At 39.3% G+C, this 15,169-nt stretch overlaps 1 protein-coding gene across 1 annotated transcript in view; it reads right to left on the reverse strand.

Annotated features, from left to right (window-relative positions):
* The window catches only part of LOC124137117 (E3 ubiquitin-protein ligase rnf213-alpha-like), a 389,816-nt gene that overhangs the window by 148,978 nt on the left and 225,669 nt on the right, over positions 1-15,169 (reverse strand). The window contains exons 40-43 of the mRNA XM_048383821.1: positions 13,317-13,450; positions 9,023-9,115; positions 7,726-7,992; positions 4,445-4,602 (exon numbers count right to left, since the gene is read on the reverse strand). Of these exons, the coding sequence (XP_048239778.1) occupies positions 4,445-4,602; positions 7,726-7,992; positions 9,023-9,115; positions 13,317-13,450 (652 nt within the window). The remainder of the gene's footprint in view (positions 1-4,444; positions 4,603-7,725; positions 7,993-9,022; positions 9,116-13,316; positions 13,451-15,169) is intronic.

The following is a 15,169-nucleotide window of genomic DNA, read 5'->3' on the forward strand; positions in this document are numbered from 1 at the left end:
CAACAGATAGAAGTTTACAGTCAGTCTTGACACATGACATGTAATTCTTCCTGTGCAGTAAACTGTTATCCTGTATGCTGAGTCGACTAGGTTCAAGCTCCATACACAGGCAATCCTCTGTGAACCCTGTGGTTGACAGACCAGTGGTGTTTCAGAGTTCTGAGTAGGAACTGTGATGTTGGCGGTATTGGGGCAAGTTGATCACCATGAAAAAATTGACGACTGGTCCGGTGTTGTGAACAATGACCCAGTTGAGGGTCTTTAGGTCAATTCTCATTCTCATATCGGTCATATTCTTCTTTGGAACTAAGAATATCGGAGAATAAAACCTTTCATCTTATTGGTCTCCGCTAGTCTCCAAATGGCATGCCTCTTTTGTAGCTTGGGTTTTCAACATCTAGGATCCAGCAGTAGGGTGTAATCTGCTTCCAATTTTCAGCATTATTAATGATCCATAGACATAACAAGTCAAAAAGGTATATAACGTTGGAATGGGTAGCAAGGAAGTCAGAATCTGCATTCATCTCTCCCCCCGATCTGCCCTGGCGATAGGATCCTCGTTTCTTGTAGTCGGACTGACGAAAAGATTCCTGAGAAGACCGATGCTTGTCGTACCGACACGGTTGGAACGAATCCTACCCAGAGGGGGCATTTTCTTCTTCCTTCTGATCCCAGGGACGTTTCTGTGGATGGGAAGATCCATGTGCCTTGGCAGCTAGGCTGATAGTTGATGTTTGGAATCGTTCCGTTGCATCTTGTCTGACTTCATCTTTGACATGTCCCAATTTGCCGTTGAATGTTTTGGGAGCAGAAATTGGTTGTGACATTATCAGCCTCTTGGTTTGGCTGGAAACAGCTCTTAAATGAATCTCTGCTAGTATTAGTTGGCAGTTGGTAAGTACGGTAATCCTCGTCTCGGTCGGCTGGTGATCCCATGTGGTCCATGCTAATGGCTTGGGTATGATGATCAAACAGTAGGCCGATCGGCTGGACGGTTGGGAGGTTTACCTTGGAGTCTTTGTGGTGACCTTATGGTGTCTTAACGTTCGTCTGGGTTACTGTGGAGACCGTGCGGTGACCGTACAATGTATTAATGGTCGTCTGGACCGTCGACTGGGTTGCCGCGGAGTGCTTGCAGTAAAAATAGGTGTTGACTTTAGCACACACAGAAAAGAAGTGGGATTCCCGCCATTATGCACGTCATAGCTTGGGTTGCTATTGTGCTATATGGGGAACAACTAATTGTGTGATTGACAGAGAAGAGGATGTCTGTTGAAAATCTGAAAACTTTAGTTAGTGTGATTGAAGCTAAAATACAGGATTTATGGCAAAGATGTAATAGAGGTAGAGAATTCGCAGGAATAAAACAAATTGCTTCCTCTTGAACAAATTGGGTTGTCATTATTGGCAGGAATAAGTATGTGAAGTTTCAGTTTAATAGGTCCCATAGTTGTTTATGATGGAGGATGGTGAAAGTCATGACTAAAGATCACTTTCCTTTCAGCTAAAAATCTCCAGCCATGGCAGCAGTCAAATTCCAACAAAAACTAAAAGCAGTCAGTTTCCCAGAACTGCTAAAAATGTGACAGTATGTTGATATTATGCCCAAATTCCAAACTCTTTCAAACCAATTTTAAACAATCTTTTAGTACTTTATCTTTAAGTTTGATTTACCATATATCCTACCAGCACAGCAACAGACTAACTTCATTTTGCATAATAGATTCCTTCAAAACACTATTTGAAAAAGCCTATGCATCAGAAAGAAGTTCTTTCAAATAAATATTTTTTTAAACTTGCTATCTTCATGTCACCACCGAATTTGAGTTCTGTCCAATAAATAGTTGAAACATCGAACAAAGTTAAATTTTTAAAATTGTTAATGATATTGGTGGATCTTAAACAGATTAAAGGCAACATTCGTAACATTCTTCTCCTCTAGTGACCATCTTATATATAGAGACACAGAAAGGCAATTTTAGATCTGAAAAGAACATACTAGTAATGTACCACTAAATACATCTTTGATTATCCTTAACTTGTTTCATCTGTATAAAATATAGTAAAGACCATAAGATGTTTCAGCTTTTAATTTTGTTGAAGTGCAAAGGTCAAATCAAGGTCAAAATTTAAAATATTGCCAAAAATGAAACAACTATCTGTTGAGCCCTTACAAAAATGTATTTTCTTGAATTTAGTGCACACATCCCTCTTGGGGATTCACCCCTCTGCACAGAAACTTGAGAAATTTGAGATAAAACATCACTAGCCATGATGATATATCATTTAAATTGTATTTTCTAATTTCTTCCCACATATCACTGATTTAGTTAAAAAAACAATAATACAACTTCAAAGAATTTTGATGCGATGATAAGAAGAATTGTATCTGAAACTATAATTTTATCAGGAATAATATATAGAGGTTATCACGCGAGTGTGTTTGGGGATGGTAAATATCCTGTATTAGGAATCAACATTGTATTTAGCGAAGCAACATATACGCATAACAACAATTGTTGTTTCCCGGCAATCCATCGGTCTGTCAGCTAGAGTAACTGCCCTTTGTCAAAGGGAAGTTACTCTAACCCTTGTCTATGTGACGTCATGGCCACGGTCAGACGTTGTTTACAGTCTGTCTGTCCTGTCATAACGTTAAGTGTAGTCAGATATACACACAGCGACAAAACGAAACAAGGTAACAATTCAAACATATTTCAGCCAAATCCAACCATTTTAATTTGTTGAGAAGGTTTCAAGCTGCAGAGGTCTACAAGCACAGATATGGCTACTGATCCCGCTTGGCCAGGCCTCCTGCCCTCCAAAATTGTTTCAAATTTATATCTCCAAAGTTGCCAAAACTTATAAAATGCCTTAGCTACGTCACAGTTAGACACTGATTTTCAGTCTATTAGACTGTTCTTTTGATAATGATAGCAATTATCCCTGTGGTTTATCCAGATTCCCCATGGTTAATTCTGACTCGATCGCCGAATGACGAGGACGGAGGACGACGCCATGTTTGTTTATAAACAGTGAAAGTAGTCCCTACTTGACCGTTGATATTTGCATCTCTATCCGCATATGACCCCAACGGATATCGTTGGCTTTATCCTGCCGAGAAACCTACCCATTATATGATAAATTCCAATAGTGTATCATTTTGGTTGCAGCTCTTACTATAACTATATTAAAAATAATAATAACCATAGCCTTAGCCCTTTAGTACAGCTGGTTGCTATTGCTGGATATTTTTTATGTATTCTGCAGTCTTGTTATTTCGATCATGAAAACTCTATCTCGACATTTAATACTACCTTTAACTGGTCAAAGTATGGTATTTTTTATATATGTCTCCATTCTCTGTTAACTGCTTCTGTTCGTTTCAAGGCATCAATAGCATTAATCACTGTGGTTGGTTTAAATAATGGTTGGTGTAATCTGCCGATCGACCCAAACATGACGTTGCCAAAACTAATGTTAACAATTCTGGACTTCATACTTCAACCTTAATTGATGTGTCAACATCAATCTATCATCATTCAACTTGGTATAAACATCAATCATCCACATGTATATAACTTTCCAACTTCAAATTTCTGTACTCTAATTGCTTGATAACGGTTTAGTATCTGCATTGAAACATTGCATTCATTTTAATAAAGAAATTGCACATGCATATAACTATCTCCCTTGTTAATCATACCAACTTCTACATGCCACTTAAAAATTTTGAACGATATTGAAATACATTTTTAATACAATGACTAAAATAGATTACAAACATAATTCCATTTTTACAATGAACATGTTTTCTTCTTACCAGATAATGTAATAACAGGATCAAATTGCATACTTTACGGAAATGTCTCTGCATTGGGGAAAAAATATCAAAACTTATTGTGGCATGTACGTATTACGCACCCGCAACCTCTACACAGCTGTTGTGTTTTTATAAAAACAAATGTATGCACTATAGACACAAAAATACTACCTATTTACCAAATTTCATTACATTCTGCAAAGTAATAATTGCTAATAAGGCTCATAATGGCTATTGGTAGCAGCTTCACTGGCCCAGTGCTTTCTGAGGAGAAGATGTTTATCACAGCTTCACTGGCCCAGTGCTTTCTGAGGAGAAGATGTTTATCACAGCTTCACTGGCCCAGTGCTTTCTGAGGAGAAGATGTTTATCACAGCTTCACTGGCCCAGTGCTTTCTGAGGAGAAGATGTTTATCACAGCTTCACTGGCCCAGTGCTTTCTGAGGAGAAGATGTTTATCACAGCTTCACTGGCCCAGTGCTTTCTGAGGAGAAGATGTTTATCACAGACAATGCAGGACGCACGATGCATGATGGACAAACAGGCCACAACACAAGATCACTTGACTTTCAGTCAGCCAGATGAGCTAAAATAATTTGAGATAATACATGACTTAGATACCTGTCAATGATGTTGAGAAACTGTTCAGAGCCCCCTTGGAGCAAGCATGGTCCCCAAAAAGACCTCACAATATAAGCATCATATTCAGCTCGACTCCTCAACGATGCTCGGTAACACACACTGAGTGCCAATACAAGGGATTTTGTGAGATCATCCGGCTGGAAAGAAATGATAAGGAATAAAAGATCACAAACATTATATAACAATATCAACCAAATATATTTCCATACATAAAATGTATACTTTGCGAGTGTGTTAACTATGGTATGATTGGAATAAAAGAGTTTTCAATTATTGCTGACAATATTTTTCACTTATAGTTAAAACATGACTCCAAGGTTTCAGTTGATAAAGTAAAACCTAATGCTGAAGGTTTTAAATTTTCAAACAAAACTGAGGAGAAGTGTTTTAAACTGTCTAAATGCAAGAAATACCTGAAAGAACAAGGTGAGATGATGTGAAATGAGGCTTAACATTTATAGTGCAAGCCCACTGAGATATCATGCCACAGGTTAGCATGAATACCCCACTCGGACACAGCATACTGATTCCTCATAGTGTAACAATACAATAGTCGTAATAAAAAATGAATCTAATGACAGTGGGCAAGACCAACTAACTTCATGACATGAAAGAAAACAGTGGTGTAAACATGTTCAATTCACATCATGGTCATGGAATTTTCATGTGAAAGAGATTGTGACTTTTCACCAGTCTAAAATCAACATTAGATACATGATAAAAGGCTGTTTATATACTCACACGCAAAAGGAACGCAAGTGGTTTTAAGCAAATAGATAACAAACACGGAACCATAAATTGATATGGTGTGTAGTGAAGGCATGTAGTGAAGCCTGATGGTGTTATCAATATTTTTGGTTGCATTTTGGAAGCCCCGAGTAAAAACGCAACATAAAAAATGAATCACCAAAACACACCATTTCAATGAATATGTGGGTATCATGCACCCATTTCTCGCGAAATCGAAAATGCACGAAGTGTCACGAACTGTAGTTGGTATAAAACTGTGGCCAATTCTTGGACCTACCACTCCTTGGTCAACAATGCCACACCTAACTCAAATTCAGAGAAACCAGACTATCTGATGTTTGGAAGCTGGAGAGTCTATCCAAGATGTTGCCCGTCATTTCAATGTTAACATTACCACAATTTACCGTCTCCTGCATCGATACAATGCTACACAGACCACAAATGACCTTCCTCAGAGCGATTGTCCTAGGGTCACCACACCTCGACAAGATTGGCAGATTACCCGTCAACACCAGCGACATCCGTTCCTAACTGGAAGTGAAAGTTTTCGACAGACCATAGGAACACATAATCGACACATTAGCTGGGACACTGTGATCCGACGTCTCCGTTCCAACAACCTCAGATGTTCCCGACCAGCACGTCGTCCTGTTCTCCAACCACGGCATCGACAAGCACGACTTCAGTGGGCACAGGGTCATCACAATTGTGACAATTGCGTCATCGTGAGTGGAGGCGTGTCATCTTCTATGATGAAAGTCGCTTTTGTGTCTCCCATGCAGACGGAAGCGTCAGAATTTGGCGGCGGCGAGGTGATCGTTTCACTGACAGAAACGTTGTGGAAAGGGATCTATGGGGTGGACCTAGCATCATGGTATGGGCAGGGATTGGACTTAATGCGAGACTTGGACCCATGTGCTTTCTGAATGTTGGTCAAGGTCGGAGACACAGCGTCACTGCTCAGCAGTATAACAACCAAGTGATCAGACTCCACATTGTTCCATTTTTTGCTCAACATCAACAACACATTTTCCAGCAGGACAACGCTCGTCCCCATGTTGCCAGAGCTACCATGGACTTTCTGCAACAACACAACATCAGTGTTCTACCGTGGCCAGCCTTCAGCCCTGACCTGAACCCCATCGAACACTTGTGGGATGAGGTTCAAAGGTGTCTGCACAATGTGCGCCCAGTCCCTACAACTGCCGATGAACTACCTACAGCTGCTCTGGATGTGCGCAGGAGGATCCCTAATGCCTTCACAAATCGTCTGATCCACTCAATGTACAGGAGATGTGTGGCAGTGATCAATGCTAATGGTGGTCACACCAGGTGTTAACTGTGTGGTCGACCGGGGATTATTGTGGGTAAATATATGTATTTAAGAACGTAGTGGGTGGGTTAGTTTAAGGGTGAGTTGAACGGCTGACGTAGTACCTATCTTTGTAGTCCTTGCGTAGAAGCTTATGCCCACGCGGGCGTAGTGGCTCGGAAGACGTGACGATGACACGCTTCTTGCATGCTCGGCTAGGCGGAAGCCATGATTTGGAGAGCCGAAATGTAAGGAGCGTGTTCATTGGTTGTGTCCGTTTTCCTGGTCACATGGTCCGCATGTTGGCTTTATAAGCCTACACTGGGTAGGGAATCGTCAGTCGTCACTCACCAGTATCTGGTAAGCACGGTCGACTCCCGCGTCCTGAACCAGGATCATTCATTATTATTTTAGGGCTTTCGTTGAGGTATTAGATTAAGATGTATGGGTGGGGGAAAAGTAGAGTAGGGATTGAATAGGTTTGTTTTATAGACGTTTTACTTTTGGGAGTTAAGTTAGACAGGTGGTTAAGAGTACAAGTTTAAGTTATAAGGTTGAACAGGTTTACGTAGGTAAGGAAGGGGGAAAATTACGTAGGGTATAGATAAGAGAAGGATTTTGCCCCTGTTGTTTTTTTTGTTTGTTAAATAAACTTTAAATCCAACTTCATTCTTTGTGTTTTCTTTATAATTAGAATTGGTAACCCGGTCAGAAGCCTCCTAGAACGTAGAGACAAAAGAATACTGCACAGGGAGAGGAGAACACAACGCAAAATACCGCAGTATAACATCTGACCTTTTGTCAACTATCTCTATAAGTCTACTGTCACTGGGCGCCTTTTACAGGCTTTAGAGGGCGCCTATTACAACTGACATTTTGGGTATTGACCCGAAACTGTGAAAAAAACAATTATGTCATCTGCCTTTTAATCCATTAAACTGTCTTCAGTCAGATTTTTGTCATTCTTGCCCTATCAGTATTTCTTGTCTTTAATACTGTTAAAAATAAATAACATGTATACTGCATACTCGACTTGCGTTTCTTTTGCGTGTGAGTATACAATTCAACTGTAAAACTTCTCAGCAGGTCTCACTTGAAAGTAGCCGCTCTCACGTGGATACTATGAGAAAGCAAGATACCTACAATACTATGATCAAAAGTGGCAGTAGGTTTATGAATTCAACAACTGTTTCATTACCACTTTCTGAGATATCTGTCCATCAGTGAAACACATCTCATCATCCATACTCCATAAGTCATCAGCTTCCACTTCATGGATGTCTTCCCCCTCCTCTTCTTCATCTTCATCATCATCATCATCGTCATCATCAGAGATCTGCTCTGGACACAGCTGTTCATCAATCATCTTAAACAGTGTTCCATTCTCCTGGGACTGCTGGTAAAACCAGGCCATGACACTCAGGGTACGATCAACATCACGAAGACTCACAAAGCTGCACTCATCCTTCAGTGAAAATGATATGACAATTTCAGCATAAGAGAAAGTCATACATGATAGTTAGAATAGTGTGAATTACATGCAAAAGTGGACCAGTAACTTGCCTACATTGTCTTTAGATCTTTGACTTGAAGTGTAGATTTTTAACAACTTTTTTAAACACATATTCATTTTACAAGCAAGATTTTATATGATTACACATTGTAGACTTGTGTAGTAGTCAAAAGCCTTCATAGGTATGCCAACCCCATTGCTACCTTCTTGGATATTTTATGAAAAAAATAGTGACAATATCTTATTATATACTGTACACACATGCAAAAGTGATAGAATAACTGATTTATTTAAGATACCATTGCTGGGATCATGCAGTCACAATTTCACCACTATAGACATAAGTACTGGTTTCAGAAATGATGTCTAAGAAACAGTTTAACTAGATGTAATAATTGTTTTATCAACATAGGTATAAAAATTAAAATTATGCAAACATAGTGCCATAGCACTGTAGTTCTAGATATGAGGTGACAGTTTAAGATGTAAACAGCCACTTCACAAAAGTTGCTGTCAACATTGCTATTCAAACATTAGGAAAAGTATTAACAAAATTAAACAAGTAATTGAATTTCCACTAAGTGTCTAAATCTGCAAAAATACTAAAAATACTTTTGCAGAAAATTGCACTACACAATACACACTAAAATTAAATTGACACAATTTCCATCTCTAAACCTTGTATATATACCATCTAAAAAGATTTTTTTTCTCTAATCATTGTAGCTTTTCCAATTGTTTATTAAAAAGCACACTACCCAGACCTAATGATCTAACAATCAGATCCCAACCTATGACTATTTCACAATAAGTAAATCCCCAGGGCATACATGAGATGTACCGGTATCAACAATGAGGTATGACATGTCTAATGAGATCATGGTTGATCAAAGTGTGATGGTTCTTGATATCAGACAATCATATCATGTAGCCCCTTCTTGAAGCCACTTTTAGCCCATAAAAAGTTGGGGAAGAACTTAACCTGTTGTTTTCTCATAAATTCTTGAGAGGCTATAAGGATCCGGCTGATAACCTCAACAAGTCCAGGGTAATTAGGAATCTCGCCATTTCGTACCTGCCAAAAAGAATGTTCGATAAACTACATGTCATGGGCACAAAATTAAAGTCATGCTTAAAACTGGTTCAGAATTTTGTGTGCAGTCATACACAAAAACTGCATCAGCTTCATCATCACTTTTCAGGTTTAGAGATGTAGATGCCATCTCCTAAAAAATTATAAAATCTTAAAATAGCTAAATGCATTGTTAGTCCAAAAACACTACTTCCGGAAACTTAAGCTTATAATGAAGACAACTTTCCAAGATCCACATATCACCATGTCTGAGGATTGTACAAGAATATATGCAACAGATACAACCATGTTGCACAGAAGACTCAAAGAGAACCTTGACCTTTGACAGAAAATTGAAAAACATTTTTATGTGTTAGAATTGTTAACGATACATGCAAAGTTTAACCTTACAAATTCACAGGCGACAGCTGTCAGAATTCCAAGAAAACCATAGTTGACATGGAGACACTATTGTTGGGATCATTCATACAAAGTTTCAGCTCCACAGTTTCAGAGGAGATGTAAAAAATGTAATAACATTAAAGAAACGGAGGTATGTGAAGGTCAAAGGTCATAGCAAGATCCAATATGAAATTATGCCAAAAAACATATGGTATACAGCATAATACCTTATCGCTGAATATATAATGTCATAATAATACATGCAGTAACTGTCATTTTCATAATATGACATTTCCAATATGGCCATCATGGCCGGGTTTAAAGTAAGATCAGCTAGGATCATTTATCCAAAGTTTCAGCTCCATATGCCTTGTAGTTGAAGAGGTGATGACAAAAATGTAAATGTTATTCTTGTTGAACAATCTGTTGCAAAAGCAGTGTGAACGGAGGGGCGATTTGAGTATAAGTTACAGGCATGACCTGAATTCCTCCCTGGAATTTTCTCTCTTGCTGCCTGAATAACATACCGGTACAGTGTATTGTAAAGTATTGCTTGTTTTGTGACAAGAAAATTTCTGTCATCTTAACAACAGGTGCTCTTTGAATGTTGAGTCTTCTTGAAAAGTTTAACAAAATATTTTTTTGCGTTTATAGTATAAGTTTCATGAAAATGTATATGTGTATGGGACTCTATAAATTATACACAAAGAAAAAAGTTAAGCACACCCTAATTAATCATTATTGTTTTGTCCCAATATTTGTAACAGTCATGAAAGATATAATTACGGAAAGAATTATGTTTTCTCGTGATGATGTAATCAATCATGCATGACGAAAGCTCACATGCCATGCATGGTATGCCCGTGCAGCATACTACCCTCGAGTATCTCTAAAAGCAGTATATCCAAACGTTAAAATTGCTTTCTTAAGCTCGGTTTTAAACAATTATTCCATGACATTGTGTGACCATGGCATGAAGGCGTTTATCAAACGCCACAAGATGGCAAATAATCGCATGCAAAACGCAGAAATGTCTTGTAATGCCATTTGTTGGAATTTGGGGTATCATCACACTGTCGTAAGTCGTTTAGTCAAGAAACATGCTCAGACCGATGATGTACAGGACCGTCCCAGATCCGGAAGACCTCCTGTGATGACACAGGGAAGACAGGGACCTTCTTCATCTCATACGCAGAGAACCCTTTTTAACATGTATTTGTCTGAAACAGCTATGGTTGCCCAATTGTCGGTTAAGCACCAGAACCATCAGGAACTGTCTGAAAGCAGCAGGACTGAGGGCTAGACGAGTCATAAAGTGTCCCTTGTTAAGAGATCACCACAAAGCTGCTCGTTTAGCATGGTGTATTGCGCGACAGAACTGGAATCTGAGAACTTGGAGACGGATCCATTGGTCCGACGAAAGTCGCTTTCTGCTCCAAGTGACTGTTGGAAGAACCAGAGTTTGGGGGCACCGGAACACGGCCTACACCTGAAGGAACATTAAATTGACTGTTGCATACGGCGGGGCTTGGTAATGGTTTGGGGGTGTATCTCTCATGATTGCAGGTTGGATTGGTCACCATAAGGGGCAACTTAACAGGGGCTCAGTACATCCAGGACGTTTTGAGGCCAGTCGTCGTTCCTCATTTTGACAACCACGTTCTTGCTACTCGACCTCAGTACATGGATGACAATGCCAGGTCTTATCATTCACATGCATGAGGGCCAATGCAATGACGACTCTACCCTGGCCAGCAATGAGCCCAGGTTTGAACCCCCTTGAACATGTTTGGGATATTCTGGGGCAGCCCATACAGGCATGAGATCCTCCTGTACAAGATTTACACCAATTGGAAGCAGCATTGCATGAGGAGTGGTTGTTGTTGGCCCATCAACAGATCCAACATCTTACTGGAGGCATGAGACGTAGGGTGGAATGTGTCATCCGGGCACGTGGCATTTATACCCCCTACTGATCTGTTTCACGTGTCATGTCAAGCAGAGACTTTGTTTTCAAATGTTTGGTCTATCCGATGACATTGGTATCACCCAGCTCCTGTGGTCAGTCATCCCATGCCATGATTTTTGCCATTTGCCATGGTTCAGAAATAGGGGGGTGCTTAACTATTTTCTTTGTGTATACATTAATGGAAATTTTCAAATCTGCTTTCAAAGCTAATGCAAAATATATCTTCACTGGATTTTTTCAAATTCTTTCACAAAGTAAAATTTTAAGTTCAGATGTTTTCATAAAACAAACATTCATATAACATAACAGAGTATTTCAGTCAGCTGGAGTTAATTTCCATTAACTGTACATGCAAAAAGCAAAGCAAATCTATCACTGCCTTTTCAATACTGCCCCAAATGTTGAAACAAGCCAATACATGTACTGCTTCTTGAGTAAGAATTTACTATGCACTTCTGAACTCATGATGTAGATATTGGCGACACCAAGACCACTGCTATTGTTCTCACAGTCCAATTAGGATGCACTATTTGTTGAACATCAATATGGCAACTGCTATGCTACAAAAAATAATTCTAGAAGGATTACATGAAATAACTAGAGTAAACTAGAAAGGTGTTTGCATTACATGTAAAAACAGAAACAGCCCCATTGCCACCATTTCCTGAATGCCAAAAGACTTTCCCATCAGAAACATGTATCAAGACCATTTATATGACTTCACCGAATCAGGTGATATGATACATACCCAATGCAATACGACCTTGAAACAGAAAGTCCTATGTCTCTAGCTACTTAAAGAACAATGTTAACAGCACTTTCAGTTCCATAAAATCACTTCTGGCTTGAGAAAACACATAGCCAATGCAGCACAACTTTGTTACAGAAAGGTCCCAAGCTTCTAGTTACTTTAATAACAAAGTTATTAGTTGTGTTATAGATATGAAATCTCCATAATATGCTAACAATACTTCCTCAGTGTATCTATTTACAAGTCATTTCACATGCAAATAACCTTCAGAGTGACCTTGACATTTGACACTATCATGACAGGTGTTGAGTTAGTTACTCTGAATTCATCTGAACTGATTGCAAAAGCCTTTTATTTTTCTTTAATTGTCAGAAATTTCATGAAATTTGAAATGTTACCAACAAACAGACAATCCCCCAACTGCCAATATGAAATGGTTGATTACAAGTAACCAATCAAAATGATAAATATGAAATGTTACATAATTAAACCAAGGTCACTCAAGAGTTGATGCGATCAAGATCCTGCCTTAGAGATAATGTATACTAAGTTTCATCTAATTCCAATCAATCATACTCATGTTAATTTGTACACAAGTTTTTTGGATGCCAAATAACACTGAGTGACCTTGACCTTCAAGATCATCGAATTACATGCAGGAACATTACTTTTTGCAAATGTAGGTGGTGTTACTAATATGAAGTCTCCAAGTCAAACTGCCAATACTTTCTGAATGAGTCAATCACCTTCAAATTGACCTTGACATTTGACAAAGCCATGACATATGACAGGTATTAAGTTTAATTATTGATAAGTGACAGGAAAATGGTTATTGAGAAGTAACTGGAATATGGTTATATTTCCCATGCTTTAGAGATCATGTATACTAAGTATCATCAAATTTCATTAATAAATACTCAAGTTAACGTGTACACAAGCCTTTTTGAGGCATAGTTCACGCTGGGTGACCATGACCTCCAAGGCCATCGAATCCTATGTCAGACTTATTCCCCAGGGGTATGGAAGAAGCATATCAAGTATTTGAGCTTACAGGACCTGCATGATAGTGTTAAGCAACTCACATATCTGTTGACCATCTGTCTGATGTAGAGTTTTTCCACGTGTATGTTGAGTTGGCCAAAGTCCCAAACAAGAGGCAGCATGCTCTGTGGCAGAGGCTGAACCCGGTACACAAGTCTCCTCATAGGGACATGGCCTGTTGGAACAGAATTGTCTTAAAATGCTTCAAACGAATGCAATTTCAATATTTGCTTGATTAAGTATCACTTAGACAAGATTGCAAAGTTTCGTTCATGTTACTTCAGTAGTTTCTGAGAATGCAGACACTATACACGATGTAAAACAAGGAAACACAAAAATATTTTACTCAGAAATACCAACACATCAAAAGGTACCACTTCAATTCATGTTTTTTATACATATTTTCATATATACAAAGATTCATAATATTATGCTCCAGAACATACAGTTTCGGAGTTATGCTCCAGAACAAAACATGACGGATGGATGGAAGGATGGACGGACAGCACCCATTCCATTTTGGGTCATTTTGGCTGTCATCACACTTTAATAAATTCTTCTTCACTGTCAACTAACCTTAATAAGCTGTTTCAGTAATAGCATATAGTTGCCAAGAATCTTTTCAAAAGGCGAGAAACCTCACTTCTTGCAAATATCAGATAACTAGATGCAGATAATTTGGGATATGGGGGAAATTATTCCTGATGATAAGTAGTATTCTAAGATTGGAGTACCGTGGCCAAAGCCGACATAAATCCCTCAATGTTGCCATTGAAATTGAAATTGAATTGAAATTTGTTATCTTGGTGCAAGTGTAGGAGGAAGTCCACCATAGGTGTAGTTATATCCCCATTTCCAAATCCTTGTCATTGTCTCCACTGACAAAACTTATCCATTCTGTTGTTGAAGAAGATGAAGGTTTCCAAGATTGCGCCACAGCTGTAGATGCAGACTTGGAGAAGCCGGAAGCCTGCAGAATTTCCAGGCGTGAAGATAAAGACTGAGTAGATTGTTGGAGAGGATGTCCGATTGAGGCTGACGGAGAAGATATTGTTGAAGACTGAGCTTGAGAAACCTTAGCTGATTCAACCAGATCATGGCCATGAGGATGACTATATGTGAGTTCCAACTTCTGAAGAACCTTGTAAAGGAGAGACTAAGGAGGCAAAGCATAAGCAAACATCCCCCTCTTATCCATGGATAAGGCACCCACCTAAAGTGCCTGAATATCTGGTACTGGACTGACATACACTGGGAGTTTGGGTTCAGGCAAGTTGCAAAGAGATCCAGATGGAGAGTGTCCCAGACTGATGAAATCCAATCAAACAACTCTGAATGAATCCTCCCTTATTTTGGTGAAAGACTGTCTGCCAAGAAGTTGAATTTCCCCGGAATATGCCTTGCTTGCATATACTGCAGTTGATCAAGTCTGCCAAGGCAAAATAACAGTGTAGTCTCTGTTATCAATCCAGCTGACCTCGTTACTCCTTGTCTCTGAATGTAGGCTACCACTGTGGTATTATCTGTAGCTAGGAGGATGGATGCCAGGCACAGGAGGTACTGGCCAGGACACAAGGTCTGGCCACTGATGGAAGTGGAACTTGTGTCTGTCTGTTTTGACATTTAGGAACCAGTGGTGGGATGTGATCTGCTTCCAACTTTTGAGTTGAGGTAAGGTTGAAGCCTGGTAACTTAGAATCTAAGGCCAAATCAGTGTCAATAGGATCTGATGTGTGTAAATGGGTTGGATTTGGACTGGCAGAGATGGGGATTCAAACCTTCCGCCGGACTTCCTCTGTATCCACTTCCCCTACGTTTCTGGCCAATGATCGAGGGACATTTTATTGAGGCGAAGGTCCATCTTTCCACCTGCTGTCTTCAAAAGATTCTCTCC

Source organism: Haliotis rufescens, unplaced genomic scaffold (genome assembly GCF_023055435.1).
Source record: "Haliotis rufescens isolate VD_foot unplaced genomic scaffold, xgHalRufe1.0.p SCAF_5, whole genome shotgun sequence".
Classification (NCBI taxonomy): Eukaryota; Metazoa; Mollusca; class Gastropoda; order Lepetellida; family Haliotidae; genus Haliotis; species Haliotis rufescens.